Source organism: Mustela nivalis (genome assembly GCF_964662115.1).
Source record: "Mustela nivalis genome assembly, chromosome: 2".
Classification (NCBI taxonomy): Eukaryota; Metazoa; Chordata; class Mammalia; order Carnivora; family Mustelidae; genus Mustela; species Mustela nivalis.
The window spans coordinates 134,340,819-134,359,994 of record NC_139021.1 but is presented as its reverse complement, the minus strand read 5'-3'; the positions used below and the strand labels follow the sequence as shown (position 1 = coordinate 134,359,994).

Genomic DNA, 19,176 nt, shown 5'->3' with positions numbered 1-19,176 from the left:
TAGATGAAGGCTTAATGTCCCATGTTTTTTGGCTTTTAAAATGATGGCTATTAGTCTTTCTGTATTGAAACGTAATAAGTAATATTTTCTTCTTGTTCTTAGTGCCTGGCTCTCGGGCTATGAAAACCCTGTGGTGTCTCGAATTAATATGAGAATACAAGATCTAACAGGACTAGATGTTTCCACAGCAGAGGAATTACAGGTAGGTAATCACATTATCCTTAAACTACGTGCTATCACATTACTTCTTTATGCTTTTTCAAAAGATGCTTCAGATGAGATTTCCTAACATTGTACAGGCACTGGATAGGTATTTTAGGAGAATTTGGGACCCTTAAAAGTGAATTTGGAAGCTGAAACCAAGCAAACTGATCTTATTGGGAAAAATTAGGATTAGTCTGTGGTCTCTAAAATTTCTTTACAAAACATTAAAAACTGTAACTTTTAAGTATAAATTTATGGGGAATGAACAGTGTGTGATACTATATTAAGCACACTATAATTTTTGTCATTCCTAACTAAACCTGTCAGGTAACCAGGGGCAATTTTTTTTTTTTAATGTGTCTTTTTCTCTTTTCTATTGAGATAGTATTCACATGCCATAAAATTTACCCTGGTTTTATTATATGCACATGGTTATGCAGCTATCACCACTATCTAATTGTAAGACTATTTCATCACTTCAAAAACTTGAAGCAGTCACTCTTCATTCCCTCTCCCCAATGCCCCTGGCATCTACTAATCTCCTTTCTGTCTATGAATTTGCCTTTTCTCCTTTCTGTCTATGAATTTGCCTTTTCTAGATATTTCATATAAGTGGAATAATAAAATATGTGGCCTGTTGAATCTGGCTGATACCTCTTAACATAATGTTTTCAATGTATCAGCACTTTATTTGTTTTCATGCCTGAACAATATTCCATTGTTTGGATATTCTACAACTTCATGTATCTTATCAGCTGAAGGATATTTGGGTTGTTTGTGCTTTTTGACTATAATGACTAATGCTGCTATGAACATTTGTGTACAAGTTTTTGTACAAACATATAAATTTCTCGTGTGTGTGTGTATGGAATAATGAGTCATGTGGTAACTTTAACATTTGTGGAATTGCCAAACTATGTCCCAAAATGGCTGCACAATTTTATAATTCCATTGGCAGTGTATGAGGATTACAGTTATTCACTTGTTCTTATCTTTTTTTTTTCTCATTATAGCTTTCATTTGCATTTTCCTGATGGCTAATGATGTTGAGCATCTTTTCATGTGCATATTTGCCTTTTATGTCTTTGAAAACATTTTTGTTCAAATCCTTTGACTAGGGGTGCCTGGGTGGCTCAGTGGGTTGGGCCTCTTCCTTCAGCTTGGGTCATGATCGAAGGGCTTGGGATTGAGCCCCGCATCGGGCTCTCTGCTCAGCAAGGAGCCTGCTTCCTCCTCTCTCTCTGCCTGCCTCTCTGGCTGCTTGTGATCTCTGTCAAATAAATAAATAAAAATCTTTAAAAAAAAAAATCCTTTGACTATTTCTCAGTTGGGTTGTTTGTGGCTTTTATTGAGTTGTAAGTGTTCTTTTTAGTTTCTGGATATAGGAGCATTATCAGATACATGGTTTGCAAATATTTTCTCCCATTCTGTAGGTCATCTTTCATTTTCTTGATGGTGTCCTTTGGCACAACATTTTTAATTCTGATGAAGTCTGATAGGTCTTTTTTTGTTTTTTTGGCTTTGGGATTTTTTTAGTTGCTTATGGTTTCTTTTTCTTTTCTTTCTGTTTTACTTAATTCCAGCATAGTTAACATAAAATTTTATATTAGTCTCAGAAATACAATATAGTGATTCAGCAGTTTTGTACATTACTCAGTGCTCATCATGGTAAGTGTCCTCTTGATCCCTGTCATCTGTTTTACCCATCCCCACCACCCATCTCCTGTCTGGTACATCCTCTGTAGTTAAGTCTGCTTTTTGGTTTGTCTCTTTTTACCTTTGTTTCTTAAATTCCACATGTGAGTGAAATTGTATGGTATTTGTCTTTCTCTCTTTCACTGAACATTATCCTCTCTAGATCTATCCATGTTGTTGCAAGTGGCTAGATTTCATTCTTTTTTTTTTTTTTTTGGCTGAGTAATATTTCATTGTTTTTATATACCATAACTTTATCCATTCATCTGTCAGTGAACACTTGAGTTTCTTCTAAATTTGGCTGTTGTAAATAATGCTACAATAAATGTAGGGGTGCATATTTTATTGAATTAGTGTTTTTGTATTCTGGAATTACTGGATCAAGTGGTAACTCTATTTTTAATTTTTTGAGGAAGCCCCATACTGTTTTCCACAGTGGCTGCACCAATTTACATTCCCACTGATAGTGTATGAGGGTCCCTTTTTCTCTACAACCTCGCCAACACCTGTTGTTTGCCATTTCATTTTAGCCATTCTGACTAGTGTGAGGTGGTATCTCATTGTGGTTTTGATTTACATTTTCCTGATGATGAGTGATGTTGAGCACATTTTCATGTGTCTGTTGGCCATTTATATGTCATCTTTGGAGAAATTTGTGTTCATATCTTATGCCCATTTTTAAATTGGATTGTTTGTGTTTTGGGTGTTGAGTTGTATAAGTTCTTTTGTATTTTGGATACCAGCCCTTTATCAGATACGTCGTTTGCAAGTATCTTCTCCCATTCATTAGCTTGCCTTTTAGGTTTTGGGTTTTTTTTTTTTTTAAGATTTTATTTATTTATTTGGCAGAGAGATACAGAGAGAGAGGGAACACAAGCAGGGGGAGTGGGAGAGGGAGAAGCAGGCTTCCTGCTGAGCAGGGAGCCCAGTGTGGGGCTTGATCAGGATCCTGGGATCATGACCTGAGCCGAAGGCAGACGCTTAATGACTGAGCCACCCAGGCACCCCTGCCTTTAAGTTTTGTGATTGTTTCCTTTGCTGTGCAGAGGTTTTTAATCTTGATGTAGTCCCAATAGTCTTTTTTTGCTTTTGTTTCCCTTGCCACAAGAGACATGTCTAGAAAAATGTTGCTACAGCCAATGTCTAAGAAATTACTGCCTGTGCTTTCTTCTAGGATTTTTATGGTTTCTGGTATCACATTGGTTCTTTAATCCATTTCAAGTTTATGTTCGTGTGTGGTATAAGCAAGTGGTTCAGTTTCATTCTTGTGCATGTTGCTCTTCAGTTTTCCCAATGCCATTTGTTTTTGTTTTTGTTTAAGATTTTATTTATTTATTTGACAGATCACAATTAGGCAGGGAGGCAGGCAGAGAGAGAGAGAGAGAGGAGGAAGCAGGCTCCCCACTGAGCAGAGAACCGGATGAGGGGCTCGATCCCAGGACCCTGGGATCATGACCTGAGCCACCCCCCCCCGAATGCCATTTGTTAAAGAGACTGTATTTCCCATTGCATATTCTTGCCTCCTTTGTCAAAGATTTATTAGCCATATAATCGGTTTATTTTCTGTTCTGTCCTCTTGATCTGTTTTTGTGTCTGTTTTATGTCTGTTTTTGTGCCAATACCATACTGTTTTGATTACTGCAGCTTTGTAGTATATCTTGGTATCTGGGATTATGATACCTCCCATTTTGTTATTCTTTTTCATGATTGCTTTGGCTAGGGGGCACCTGCGTGACTCAGTCAGTTAAGTGCCTTCCTTTAGCTCAGGCCATGATCCCAGAGTCTTGGGAACAAGCTCCAAGTCTGGCTCCCTGCTTGGCAGGGGCTCTGCTTCTCCCTCTCCCTCTGCCCCTCCCCACTGCTTATGCTGTCTCTCTTACTCTCTCCCTCTCAAAATAAATAAAATCTTAAAAAAGAAAAAAAATAAGCTTGTTTCGGCTGTTGGAGGTCTTTAGTGGTTCCATACAAATTTTTGTATTCTTTGTTATAGTTCTGTAAAAAATGCTTTTGGTATTTTGATAAGAATCACATTAAATCTGTAGATTGCTTCAGGCAGTATTTACATTTTAACAGTATTCTTCCAGTTCATGGGCATAGAATAGCTTTCTATTTCATTTTCTTTCATTAGTGTTTTATAGTCATCTTCAATTTCTTTGAAGTAGTTTTCTGAGTACAAGCCTTTGAGCTCCTTGGTTGGGTTTATTCCTAGCTATTATTTTTGGTTAAATTGTAAATAGGACTGTTTTCCTCATGTCTTTCTGCTACTTCATTATCAATGTTAGAAATGCAAATGGATTTCTGTATATTGATTTTGTATCCTGTGACCTTACTGATCCTGTGACCTTAATGAATCAGTTCATGTAGTTTCTTTGGTTGAGTGTTTAGGGTTTTCTATATATAGTATCATGTCATCTGCAAATAATGAAAGTTTAACTTCTTCCTTACCAATATGAATGCTTTCTATTTCTTTTTATTGTTTGATTGGTATGGGTACAGCTCCCAGTACCATGTTGAATAAAAGTAATAAGAATGGAGGGGCACCTGGGTGGCTCAGTGGGTTAATAAAGCCTCTGCTCTTGGACAATTGTTTGTTGCAAGTTTTCGATTACTGATTCAGTTTAATTGCCAAATCAGGCTCTATTTTGTTTTTTTCCTGATTTGGTTTTAGGAGATTAATAGTTTCTAGGAACCTACCCATTTCTTCTGGGTTGTTCAATTTGTTGGGATATAATTTTTCAAAATACTGTCTTACAGTTCTTTGTATTTCTGTGGTGTCAATTGTTATTTCTCTCTCATTTCTGTTAATTTGAGTCCTTTTTTTTTTTTTTTAAGATTTTATTTATTTATTTAAGAGAGATCACAAGCAGGCAGAGAGGCAGGCAGAGAGAGAGGAGGAAGCAGGCTCCCTGCTGAGCAGAGAGCCCGATGTGGGGCTCGATCCCAGGACTCCGAGTTCATGACCTGAGCCGAAGGCAGCGGCTTAACCTGCTGAGCCACCCAGGCGCCCCGAGTCCTTTTTTTTTGAATGAGTCTGGCAAGAGGCTTATCAACTTTGTTGATCTTTTCAAAGAATCAGTTCCTGTTTTCATTGATCTGTTTTCATAGTTTCTGTTTCATTTATTTCTGCTCTAATCGTTATTATTTTCTTTTTCCTGCTGGTTTGGGGTTTTGTTTGTTGTTCTTCTAGCTCTTTTAGGTATAAGGTTAAGTTGTGTATGTGAGATTTTCCTTGTTTTTGAGGTAGGTCTTACTGTAAACTTCCTTCCTAGGACAGCTTTTGCTGCATCCCAAAGATTTTGAACCATTTTCATTTGTTTCCATGTATTTTTTATATTGATTTCTTGTTGACCCTTCATTGCTTAGTAGCACGTTATTTAACCTCCATGTATTTGTGTTCTTTCCAGACTTGTTCTTGCGGTTGCTTTCTAATTTTATTGCATTGTCGTCAAAAAAGTTATTTGGTATGACTTTAATCTTTTTAATTTGTTGAGACTTGTTTTGTAACCTAATGTGTGATCTGTTCTGGAGAATGTTCACGTGATCTTGAATGTATATTCTATTTCTCCATGTGCACTTGAATGTGTGTTCTGTTCTAAGGTGGAATGTTCTGAGTATATCTACTAGATCCATCTGGTCTAGTATGTCATCCAGAGCCACTCTTTTCTTACTGATTACTTTTTTTGCTTGAATGATTTGTCCATTTATGTGAGTGTTAAAGTTCCCTAGTATTATTGTATTATTATTTCCTTTGTGTGTGTTTTTAAGATTTTATTTATCTGAGAGAGAGTGTGAGTGACAAGAGAGCAGGAATGAGGGGGAGAGGCAGAGGGAGAAGCAGACTACCTGCTGAGCAGAGAGCCCAGCACGGGGCTCCATCCCTGGACTCTAAAATCATGACCTGAACTGAGCTGAGGGCAGATGCTTAACCCACTGAGCCACATGGTGCCCACCCCTTATGTTTGTTATGTATTTGGGTGCTCCCATGTTGGGTGCATAAATATTTATAATTGTTATATCTTCTTACTGGATTGTCCCCTTTATAAAGTGTTCTTGTCTTTTGTTACAGTCTTTGTTTTAAAGTCTGTTTTGTCCAATATAAGTATTACAATCCTGGCTTTCTTTTCATTTCCACTTGCATGATAAATTCTTTTCCATCCCTTCACTTTTCAATCTGCATGTTTCTTTAGGTCTGAAGTGAGTCTCATAGGCAGCATAGAGTTGTGTCTTTTTTTTTTAGTCCATTTTGTCACCCTGTTTTTTGATTAGAGTTCTTAGTCCATTTACATTCAAAATAATTATTGATGGGTATGTACTTATTGCCATTTTGCTACTTGTTTTATGGTTTCTTTTGTATTTCTCCTTTTTTTCTCTTCTATCATGCTTTGGTGGCTTTAGTGATATACTTGATTTCCTTTCTCTTTATATTTTTGCATATTACCAGTTTTCGATTTGTAGCTACCATGAGGTTTATATATAAAACATCATATGCATATGGCCATCTATATTAAGTAGATCACTTAAGTTTTTACTCCTCTGCCCCCACCACATTTTAGGTATATAGTGTCATACTGTATATCCTTTTATTTTCTGAAACCCTTGATTGATAGACTTTGATAGAAGTAATAGGATTGGTAATTGATCATGATGTACAGCTGTTACTTACATAGTAATTTCTGGTCTAAAGCGCTAGCAGCAACATTAGTACTTTATGCAGTTACAGTTAATATGCTGTGGTAACTGAAATTTAAACTATGTTTTTAGGGGTCTGGTGTTAATGATTAGCTAAACATGCATTTTGGAACTATGCAAAGAAGGGTTGTCTATACTTAAATTTGCTTAAGTTGCCATTTATTCACTGGTAATCTACAGCTTCCTTGCTACTCATTATATTATTAAAAACTTTTGTATATATCTTTTTTTTCCCGGATCTATGTTTATTCTCATTTGCTTAACCTTCACAGAATTTTTCAAGCTACTTGATAACAGTTTTACTTAGTAGGCTTAGTAGGCTGATCCAACCCAAATCAAATATCCAGAGTAATAATTTACATAGGACTTGGACCTTTCTGTGGGCAACACTCTTTTAAATATATTCTCCTTTCATTTCATCAGCAGCACTGTTTAAATCCCATTCTCCTTTCATGTTGTCATACTGGGATGCAAGGAAGGAGTTAAGGAGGGTATCCAACTTTACAAATAAGAAAACTGAGATTGTATTGAAAGTTATGTATATTTGGCGCCCCAAATATACATACATTTGCGTGGCTCAGTGGGTTAAAGCCTCTGCTTTCGGCTCAGGTCATGATCCCGGGGTCTTGGGATCGAGCCCCACGCCGGGCTCTCTGCTCAGCGGGGAGCCTGCTTCCTTCTCTCTCTCGGCCTGCTTCTCTGCCTGCTTGTGATCTCCGTCTGTCAAATAAATAAATAAAAATCTTTAAAAAAAAAGAAAAAGTTATAGGGGCACCTGAGTGGCTCAGTGGGTTAAAGCCTCTGCCTTCGGCTCAAGTCATGATCTCAGGGTCCTGGGATCGAGCCCCACATCGGGCTCTCTGCTCAGCAGGGAGCCTGCTTCCCCCTGTCTCTCTCTCTCTCTCTCTCTCTCTGCCTACCTCTGCCTACTTGTGATCTCTATCTGTCAAATAAATAAATAAAATATTAAAAAAAAAAAAAAAAAGTTACATATACTATAACTAAGAAAGCCAGAACTTACACTCAGACCAGATACTTTTCTTACTTTTTTTTGCTGCTTTACACTGGGATTGTCATTACCAACTGAAATTGTTAGCACCCTCCAGCAGGAATAATTAAGTTTCGTGCTAACCTCCTCCCTCTTTTACCTTAGGATAAGAAAAGAATATGTAGGAGGGAATTTTTTTTTAAATTTTTAAATTTATTTGACAGACAGAGATCACAAGTAGGCAGAGAGAGAGGAGGAAGCAGGCTCCCCGCTGAGCAGAGAGCCTGATGTGGGGCTCAATCCCAGGGGATCGTGACCTGAGCCGAAAGCAGAGGCTTTAACCCACTGAGCCACCCAGGCGCCCTTGTAGGAGGAAATTTTATTAAAATAGATTGGGAGTTTCCCAGAAGTTTGGGTTTTGGAAAATATGAGTCTTGATTTAAACTCCAAAGGAAAGTGTTTAGAATTAAAAATTTCTAGGATACAGTTTTGAGGTTTTTATTATTAATTTTTACTAAACATTTTAATTTTAAAATTCTAACTCAAGTTTTAGTTTATGTATTAGAGGAAAACATGTACCTCAAACATCTACTAAAGAAAAGTATATTAACTAAGGTTCCAAAATAATTATGTAGTAGCTATCCTAGATTTTTATCCTGGTTCCTTAAGAAACTCTCATTGATTTAAACTGCTTTGCTTCTCATTTCTCTAGGAGTACGTAACCATGATATATAAGACACCAAAATAGGACTTACTAATTTTTTGAATAGTAGTCTTGATTCTTTTTAATGTGTACTTTGTTCCTCTCCTTCAGGTAGCAAATTATGGAGTTGGAGGACAGTATGAACCCCATTTTGATTTTGCACGGGTAAGTTAAAAAAATGAACATAGGCATTCTACTGAAGCTCAGGCATGACATGTTAATTCTGTTCTTTTAGTATTAAAAACTTATAGGCTGTTGCAATTTGTGGAAGTATGGTGGAATAGAGACCCTATAAAACCTTTTTAGCAGTAAAAAACCCTTAGATGCACAGTTAAAAAAAAAAAAAAAGATATCTTTAAATGCATTGCTGAGCCTGGAAGAAAGTAAAGGAAATTCCCAAAGGCAAAATGAACAAAGAAAACATAGAAACTAAAATTAGAGTTAAAGGGGGTGGCAAAAAAGCTGAAGCTGAAGGCATGTGCCTCCAAGAGTTGAGAGCTTTGGAAATTAACAGCTCAGCTCTGTGAGAGGACCTACCTCTGTGTAAGCTACTGAACCTTAGAGACCCATGCATAAAACCCGAATCTCCAAAAGGATTATATTCTCAGAGAAAGAATAGCCTTGAAAATAATCTGCTTTGAGTTATGAGCCTTAAGGAGAATTGCCTGTCATCACCCGGGTTGGGGCTGGGGGTGGGGTGGGGGAATGCAATGTGTATGAGAGCCTTTTCTGGGAGTTTGAAAGCATAGGCATTCTCCCACATGAACCTTGGATTTGAATTTTCACTACCTTGGAAGAGCAAATTTGTTCAGTTAGGTAGTACTCCTGGGTACTCCTCCCTGAAAACAGTCATCCTCATTATAACACCTCAGGAATTTTATTTTTTTAAAAAGATTTTATTTATTTATTTGACAGAGATCACAAGTACACGGAGAGGCAGGCAGAGAGAGAGAGAGAGAGGGAAGCAGGCTCCCTGCTGAGCAGAGAGCCCGATGCGGGACTCGATCCCAGGACCCTGAGATCATGCCCTGAGCCGAAGGCAGCAGCTTAGCCCACTGAGCCACCCAGGCACCCCCACCTCAGGAATTTTAAAGATTAGGGTCAGCCAAATATGAACTCTAATATTAAAAAAGAAATCACTGGTAATAAGATACCATTGGTGAGACTGAAGTACCCAACAGATTTAGATGACTCCAGGATGTTAGGTACTTCAGCTATCAGGTACAGCATATAAAATAACTGTATAACATTCTTAAAAATAGAAGGATAAATATTAAGCTTTCAAAATGATTTAACATATTTGAAAAACAAATAGAAGCTATAGGGAGAAAGAAGTGTTGAAACTTAAAGTTTGGATAAATTAAAACAGGTTAGAGACTGTTGAAGTAAATCAGCAAATTAGTGATGAATCTGAAGAAATTATAAGAATAGGCTGAGCCAGGAAAATTAAAAAATACAAAATAGATGTAGAGAAACACTGGAGAATAAATAGTATTAAAGCAGTTTGCTAAAAAGATGTAACTTTTCTTTTTTCACATTAAGCTACATTTTATATATATATATGTATACATACACACACATATATATAATGTATATATATAATATAAATATATATTAATATAAATATATATTAATATATTATATATTAATATATTGATATAAATACATAAAATATATACATAAATATATATTTATATATACATTATATATATATATAAAACACCAAATCTTAATTTTAAAATTTTAATTAAGCTTTATCATAATTACATGAATTCTAGGGGCACATGAGGGCTTAGTCGATTAAGCATCTGCCTCTAGCTTAGGTAATGATCCAGGTAATGATCCTGGGGTCCTGGGATCGAGTCCCATGTCAGGCTCCCTGCTTGGTGGGGAGCCTGCTTCTCCCTCTCCCTCTGCAACTCCCTTGATGGTGCGCATGCTTTCTCTGTGTTAAACAAATTTTTTTTTTTTTTTAAGGTAAAATGAATTCAGAGAGAAATATTTTTTAAAAATTAAATGAATTCTAAGAACTGTCTCAGGTATTTTAATAAACATCTTGAACTTTTACCATTTTAAAATAAGGGTATATTCTTTTGAAAGACAACAGCCTTTATTGTGTTATAGCCCTTGGCCAGCTTCAGTCCCAGAATCCTAGATTCTTCTATGTAGGCCAGTAAAGAATATATTTTTAGTTTCTTTCCCTTCTGTTTTCAGTTATTGAAAAACGTCTGAGAGTATAAAATTCAAGACCTGACATTAGTACAACTAAATTTTTTCTTAGTTTTTTATTTTGAAATCATTACAGATTCTTAGGAAGTAGTAAAGAAATATACAGGGAGATGTCTTGAACCCTTCCCTCAGCCTCCCCCACTGTTAGCATCTTCCATTACTGTAGCACATTATCAAAACCAAGAAATCGGCATTGGCACAAGCCACCAAGCCTATTCATATTTCACCAGTTATATTTACACTAATTTGCGTGTATGTGTGTGTGCAGTTTTACTACATGTGTAGCTTGTAAAACTGCCACCACAATCAAGGTGCATAACTGCACCATCACTGCCAGACCCTTATGGTACTGCTCTGGAGACGCACATACCCTTCTGCTTCCCGTGCCTAACTGCTGGTAACCACTAATCCAACTTGTTCTTCTCCATAATTGTATTTCACAAATGTTAAAGGTAATACACAGTGTGTATCCTTTTGAGATCCTCTCATTTCACTCAGCATAATTCCTTTGAGGTTCATGTTTTTACCGAATTTAATAATAGTGTGCTCTTTTTATTGCTGAGTACTATTTCATGGTATGGACACATCTCAGTTTGCTTAGTCACTCATCCTTTGAAGGACATTTTGGGGCTATCACAGTCCTATTTGGAGCTATCACAAATAAAGATGTGTGTAAATGTGAAAAATCCATTTTCATTTTTCTGGGATAACTGCCAAGAGACTGTATTGCATTTTAATTTAGTTAGTTTTTTTTTTTTTTTTTTAATTTGAGACAGAAAGAGCAGGGGGTAGGGGCAGAGAGGGAGAAGCAGACTCCTTGCTGAGCAGGGAGCCTGAAGCGGGACTCCATCCCAGGACCCTGAGATTATGACCTGAGCCAAAGGCAGATGCTCAACCGACTGAATGACTCACATGCCCCTAATTTAGATTTTAATAGCCCAGATGTGAATTCTCCAACCAGATTAAAGTGCTGACTGTCCAAAAGAATGAAAGCACAGTAGCAGTAAACATTTGAATGGCTCATGAGTTCAAAGTAAATCTTAAGGTAAATTTTTTACCCACAGAGAGTAGAGTTCATGAATGTGGCTAAAAGGCCCTCATGTCTTATTTGTTTTTTGGGTTTGTTTTTCAGAAGCAAAACTATAGGCATGAATTTTATTAATGATCTGTAGATAGCCTAAATAACGAAAACCAGTATCTACTAATGAATCTGGGGTTTTTCCCTATAGTGGTCTTATCGAAAGTATTCACTGTGCACATGCTGAGTTGGCATCAACCAGTATTTGAGTGCCTGCTCTATATTGTGCACTAGACTTTATAAATGAGTCTTTTGGGGTTTTTGGCATATCCTTTAGCATATTACTAGTGTTTAGTTGCCACTAGAAAATTTGCATTACTGAATTTTATACTATTGAATTCATTGTGTTTTATTCACAGAAAGATGAACCAGATGCTTTCAAAGAACTGGGGACAGGAAACAGAATTGCTACATGGCTGTTCTATGTAAGTTACAGCTGAAATTTTTATTTTAAGATGGGATTTTATTACATGACATTTATTTTGATGTGTGCAGGTGTTTGTTTTCCTTAGCCCTTATTTGATGTTCTGATTTAGAGTTTTTACAACTGAGTAAGGGGAGGGGTTTTTTGCATTTATAACTTCTTCAGATTGTAATATTAAAGCCTGAATAAGAATGCTAAAATTACTAACAGTCTCTCTACTTGGAAACAATCATTGTTGATATTTTGGAGTATGGACTGTCTGTTAATATGTGTATATAGGCATCTCTGTATATACACACATTTTAAACTTTTTGAATTTTTTGTTGCTATATGTCAGAAAAAGTTTACAAATCACAAGTACTATATAACGATAAATTTTCACAAAGTGAACACATTGATGTAAGCAGCAGCCAATGGTTAAGAGTAACCATTTTCGGAGTGCCTGGGTGGCTCAGTGGGTTAAAGCCTCTGCCTTCTGCTCAGGTCATGATCTCAGGGTCCTGGGATCAAGCCCCGCATCGGGCTCTCTGCTCAGTGGGGAGCCTGCTTCCTCCTCTCTGCCTGTCTCTCTGCCTGCTTGTGATCTGTCAAATAAATAAATCTTAAAAAAAAAAAAAAAAGAGTAACTATTTTCACATTGTTTATTAAAGTTTAAAAACTTAACGATATTTTTAATTTTTTTCTATATGTTTAGGTATATGAATAATCTTAACTTTGCTCATAATATTTGCTCCAGTTCTCTATTGCTTCATAACAATCACCACAAAACTGAATGGATTAAAATAACTTTTTCTATCTTGGTTGTGTGGTTGTGTAGGCATCACTCCTGGTCGTTGCTCTGGATCTCCTGGGCATTTGCAGTCAGGATGACTGGCATGGGGTCATTTTGAAGGCTGGGGTTGAGACTGGCTTTGTCCAGAATACCTGCATGTGGTCTGGGCTTCTTCCAGCATGGTGGCTGGATTACGAGAGCGCATATCTCCACAAAAAGCAAGGCTGAAGTGCATCGCATTTTCATTACCTACCCTCAGGAGTCAAATAATATTACTTCTGCATTTTATTAATCAAAGCAATTACAAGGTTCAGGGGACAAGGACATAGTCCCTACCACTCGGTAAGAATATCAGTGTCACGTAAAAAGAACATGTAAGACAGGACCTATTGGTATAATATTTGGAAAATACAATCTCCTACATTGTTGTAACCTTTGTTAACTTAAAAAGTTGTATTTTATATCTAGACTTTTTGTTTATTTCATTGCACTTTCATCCCTATCTCCATCTGAATGATATGAAAATGGCATCTATTTTTGCGGTTTTATCTCACTCCCAACCAAAATTGGTGTCTCATTTTGCGCAGTCTCATTTTTTCTTCATTGCTCCCTGACCCCTTCCCCGTGTGTCTTTTACCCTATTTCTTCCATTCTTCATTCCCTCTATTCAACCTACCTTCTCACCTTCCTACGTTATTCTTCTGCCCTCCCTCTTACAACTTCATCTGTTTCCAAAAAGATTTAAGATCCCATTAAAGAAAGGATGTAAGTTATCACAAAAGGAGAAGCAGGGGAGAAGCTGATGCATTGTACAAAATTCATGCAGTGAAATCTTATATACTTTGTAGAGATGAGTTCTCCATAATTGTACCAATTTATATCCCACCTTTATATGTTGATGTTTGTCAGACTTTGATCTGTACATCTTTCACTTATTAGACTGACAGTTCTTGTGCTTTAATTTGCATTTCTCTTATTAGAGAAGGTGATCATCTTTTCTGGTGTTTGAGATACATTAAACATTTTTTTTTGCTTTTATGAATATTGATACTAGATTATTTGGTCCAATATCCATGAGTGCTAGATTTTACTGTTAGATTTTATGTTAATTACCAATTATTGTGTTCTCCTTTAATTATATAACATTCGATTAGGTTAGTGATTCACCCTCCCCCCCGCCCCCTCGCAATTGTTTTACTATTCCCAGACCAGCTGGACCAGCTACACGGAGTACGTCTTCTGCCGGGAGTGAGCTCCCCAGACCCCCTCGAGACTCCAGCGCTCCCACCCTCCACCTTCCTGCTCCTACCCCACGCCTTTCCATTTCCCTGTCTCCCACCTTTAGTAGCTGGGCCAGGCCCACTCACGCCCCACTTGAGAACCTACAGCCGCAAATCCTCTCGGCTTGTTTTCTTTGGACCCTGCTAACCGAGAGAGCCCAGATGTACCCCCTCCAGTGCTTCCTCTGCACCCCCGACTCAAACCACCCCTCCCCTGGATTTTCCTTAAAAAAAAAAAAATAGGCCATTTAACACAATTTTTTCATTTCTCAGGTGTTTCATCGCTTACTACTACTGATGTATTTGTCATAGTAAAATATCCTTATTTATCTCACTTAATGCTTTTATTTTGATTTAAACTGTGCCTCATATTAAGATCAAACTCTGTTTTCTTTGCTGTAACATTTGCTGGGCAAATCTTTTTGTTTTCAGTGTTTCTAAGTTCCTTGTTTAATTTTTTTATTTTTTTAAAGATTTTATTTATTTATTTGACAGAGAGGAGGAGGAAGCAGGCTTACCGCTGAGCAAAGAGCCCAATGCGGGGCTCGATTCCAGGACTCTGGGATCATGACCTGAGCTGAAGGCAGAGGCTTTAACCCACTGAGCCACCCAGACGCCCCTCTTAAGTCCCTTGTTTTAGATGTGACTCTTGGGTGTAGCATACTTGGGTTTTGCTTTTTGATTCAGTCTTTATGATCTGTGGTTCCATTGTCTCATTTTGTCCATGTGGTTCCTCCATTTGGAAGATTTGTGTTTTTATTCTAGGTTACATTTGAAAAATTTTTAAGATTTTAATTCCAGTATAGTTGACATACAATGTGATATAGTTTCAGACATACAATTGAGTGATTCAACACTTCCATACATTACCTAATGCTAATCACAAGTGCATTCCTTAATCCCCATCACCTCTTTAAACCATCTGCCCCCGACCTTCCCTCTGGTAACCACCAGTTTGTTCTCTATAGTTAAGAGTGTGTTTCTTGGTTTCTGTCCTTTTTTTTCCCTTTTGAGTCCACATGTGAGTGAAATCATTTTGGTATTTGTCTATGTCTGACGTACTTCGCTTAGCATAATACTCTTGAGCTCTAAGTCATTGCAAATGGCAAGATTTTATTTTTTTATGGCTTAATAATACTCCATTTTGTGAGTGTGTGTGTGTGTGTGTGTGTATACACACACATCTTCTTTATCTATTCATCTTTCAGTGGATACTGGGGCTGCTTCCATAATTTAGCTATTGTAAATAATGCTGCAATTAACACAGGGGTGCATATATCCTTTTGAATTAGTATCTTCATATACTTTGGATAAATACCTAGTAGGAGCACCTACTATTACTACTCTAGACACTGAAGCTCAGCAATGAACAAATGAAAAGTCCTTCCCCCAGGGAGGTTATACTTCAGTGCTATAAATGCCTAATTATACCCCTGTGTTACTTGATTTATTGGTTTTAAATAATATCTTTTTACCTCTGTCTTTTTACCTCTGGCTATAAGATATAAAAGATATCCTTATCTCCCTTCCTGGCTCTCTCATTTCTTTTGTTTTTTTACTTAAGTATGTAAACCTAAACTGTATCTTATTTTGTGTAAAAACTAAGTAGCATGCACAAACCTTCCTATGTTAGGTAGAAGTCCAGGTATTCTCCTAGTCCCTGTGGTATCCTGTCTTCCTCACAGGGGCATATTTAAATTTATTTTACCAGTGCTTCTGATAATACTTCTCTGGAATTCTTACAGATGAGTGATGTTTCAGCAGGAGGAGCCACTGTTTTTCCTGAAGTAGGAGCTAGTGTTTGGCCCAAAAAGGTAAACTTGATTTGTTTATTTTAATTTTGTGGGTCTCTTTATTTTTTTCCCTGAGGAAGAGATGCACCTCAATTTCATGGCTTAATTAATGAATTACATTTTTAAAGGTAGAGATAATGTATAAGCCTTACTAGGCAAAATTTACTTACTAGGTATACCAGGTAAAATTTTGAATATTTTTGTGGCACAGTTTACTATGATTACCTAGAAGTAATGAACAATCAAGGACTAGTACTTAAAAGTTTTCATTTCTAAAATGGGTTCCATATGATATTTATCCTTCCATTTTGCTACTGTAAGATTTGTTAAGCAACTTTGTGATATTAACATTTCCATATGATCACCAGAATTTTATAAATGACTGTCATATTTTAGAATTTTATTAGAGAAGATATAATGCTGCCATAGATGAGTACTTGCTCACAGGAATTCCTGCAAAAAGTGATAACCTGCTATCTTATTTTTTTTTTTTTCCTGCTATCTTATTTAGAGATAATTTTTTATTATTCTTCACAGGGAACTGCTGTTTTCTGGTACAATCTCTTTGCCAGTGGAGAAGGAGATTACAGTACACGGCATGCGGCCTGTCCAGTGCTTGTTGGAAACAAATGGGGTAAATATTTCCTGTGTTCTCTTGTGATTTTTCCTAACATTGAAAGGGATTCAGCCACACCAGTTTCTGATCGTAATTCTTATGACAGATTTTAACAGTATTGCAACTTGAATTAAGATAGTATCTTTCCCTCAAGGAGTTTACAATGGTCTCTGATGGAGACAGGCAAATGGATAAATTAGAATATGGTATAGTACACACTAGTACAGAGACATAAACATAATGGTAACTCCTCATAGTTGGTGACACTTCTTCAAATCTTAATTTTAAAATTTGGTCTTGAAACTAGAGCAGTATGTTTTCCAGGCCTATTAGAGATGGGGGCCAGGACTCGTGTGAAGCTAGGAAGACACTTAAGGTCATGCTAGTGCAAATGACCAGCCACATGAAAACAAAATAGAAACATAATGTTTAACCCCATAAATCCATTTCAGTATGTGTCACTAGCTCATGTGTCTAGTGACTACCATATCAGACATAGCAGGACTAAGAAATAACATCTGATGGTTAGGATTTTAAAAATCTCCCCTGATGATGGTAATGTTTGGCAGTCACTGGGCTAGAATGAAGAAAGGCTAGTGAAGGGGAAAACATTTTAGAAGGCTCTTTATCCTTGTCTAAGTGGGCAAGGATGATAGCCTGGACTAAGGCAGCAGCAAAACTGTTGGAGAGAAGAGAGATTGAGAGAGAGATTGAAGAGGTATATAAGAAAAAGTGACAGGGCTTGATGACTGAAAGATTGGAAACAGGAGTTGAGAAAAGGTAAAAGTAATTATGTGTCCTAGTTTAGATGTTTATACACATTGATGCCATGGATTGGGCTTTTGGATATAGGAGGAGTAGAAAATTCCATTTGAGGTACACTGAAAAGCAGTATATCTTGAAATCAAGGAAACTTAATGAGCACATAATAGTAGTGACTGATTGTAGGATTGTTCCTCTAGAGTAGAGGTTTTATATACATTTTTAAAAAGTCTCTGTTAGGGATCATATTTTGCAAACAGGTTTAAACCATCTTCTGACTTACCTACATCTTAATTCCAATTGTGTTTCATTTCAAGCCTTTCATTGAACATTAGAAATTTAGGAAATGGACATACATAGACTATCAATTGAGTTTTCAACATTTAGCAAAGCTTTTAAGAGTGCTTAAGTACCATCTGCCTTCATCTTATTTGGTCTTGAACTTAGAGCTCATGTAGAAACTTTGTTATATTAAGATTCTCTATTATCTAACTAATTTATTTTTTTCCTCTCACAGTATCCAATAAATGGCTCCATGAACGTGGACAAGAATTTCGAAGACCATGCACCTTATCAGAATTGGAATGACAAATAGGCTTCCCTTCCTCTCCTGTTATATTCTGATGTGTCTGATACGCACATTGCCCAGTCTTCACTTTCCAGAGTTTACAATTGACTAACACTCCATGATTGATTTCAGTCATGAACCTCATCCAGTGTTTCATCTGTGGACAATCACTAACTTTGTGGGGTTTTTTCCTTTTGAAAGTAACACTAAATCACCATATTGTACATATAAACCTTTAAAGTTCAGTTGGTATCAAAGAGGATAAAACAAGGTAGAGTTAAAAATGAGGAATTTTTACACTTCTATCTTAAAGAACTTCTTGTTTGGCTAAAGAAAACAGTTTAAGCATCTGATTATAGTATTTCACTACATCTCAGTGTTCAGGGGATAGGCTAGAATGGGCCATGTGATTAAGTATGTGCCTAGGTATTAGGTCTACCTAATCTTACGTCTCTGGATCTGCCTGAAGACTAGGAATAAACTAGTCCTCTAATCTGGGTTCCATTTGATGTTTGCCCCATATACTATTCTAAGTTGATTTTTCTTCCTTCTAGATCTTTTTAAAGAAAGTATACTATATTTTCCCAGTTCCATTCTTTTCTCATAGCTCCTCTGTGGTGAATTTAGTCTGGGTTAAAATACTTTGCTTAAACAAAAATTTTTAATACAAAGCCCTGTATAACAACACTGGGTCTTAACTAAAATGATCATTAGCCTGTTTCCCCCTTTTCATAAATGATAATTTTGTCCATAAAATTTGCTGTTTTTCTTAGTGCTAATACCTTGCCTCTTATTCCTGCTATAGCAGGGTGATGATGTTGGCATTCTGATAAAATATTGTGCCTTAGGAGACTGGAAATTTAAAAATGTACAAGTCCTTTTAATGATGAGGGAATTGATACAAAATCTTTTCTAAAAAGCCAAAATGTTTGTTTTTCTCAATTCTGAGATGTATTGTGACAACAATGACCTATTTATGATCTTAAATCTTTTTTTAAAAATGTTTCTGTTTTCTGTGTGGTATTTTTCATATTTGAATGTGAATGCATGCTATAGTGACGACAGGTGATTTATGTTGTTTTTTGTTTTTTTTTTTTTTTTTAATGTGTAGGACTTAGGTTTATCCCCCTGCACTCTAATGTCACATGGCTCTGGTAGAAAATTGAGGCTCTTTGAACTTTCAGATACTTAATCAAAATCAGTTTTCTTCAAAAAGAGCTCTACAACTTTACTATGGTTATGGAGTTATTACACTAGTGTTACTTAAGCTTTCTCTTATTCAAAAATAAGGTGGACTATAAAGCTGTGACTCTAATGAAGTCTACTAATCTTTTTACATTTCTTATGGTGAATCTTAGTTCATACAAGGGCTTTC

At 36.6% G+C, this 19,176-nt stretch overlaps 1 protein-coding gene across 2 annotated transcripts in view; it reads left to right on the top strand.

The window, feature by feature from the left end:
• P4HA1 (prolyl 4-hydroxylase subunit alpha 1) overlaps nt 1-18,804 on the top strand; it is a 78,627-nt gene extending 59,823 nt beyond the window's left edge. For both annotated transcript variants that reach the window (XM_082715871.1, XM_082715872.1), the window contains exons 10-15: nt 103-206; nt 8,395-8,444; nt 11,946-12,011; nt 15,808-15,876; nt 16,393-16,489; nt 17,751-18,804. In XM_082715871.1, the coding sequence (XP_082571997.1) occupies nt 103-206; nt 8,395-8,444; nt 11,946-12,011; nt 15,808-15,876; nt 16,393-16,489; nt 17,751-17,821 (457 nt within the window). In that variant the 3' untranslated portion in view covers nt 17,822-18,804. The remainder of the gene's footprint in view (nt 1-102; nt 207-8,394; nt 8,445-11,945; nt 12,012-15,807; nt 15,877-16,392; nt 16,490-17,750) is intronic.
• The last annotated feature ends 372 nt before the right edge of the window (nt 18,805-19,176 follow it).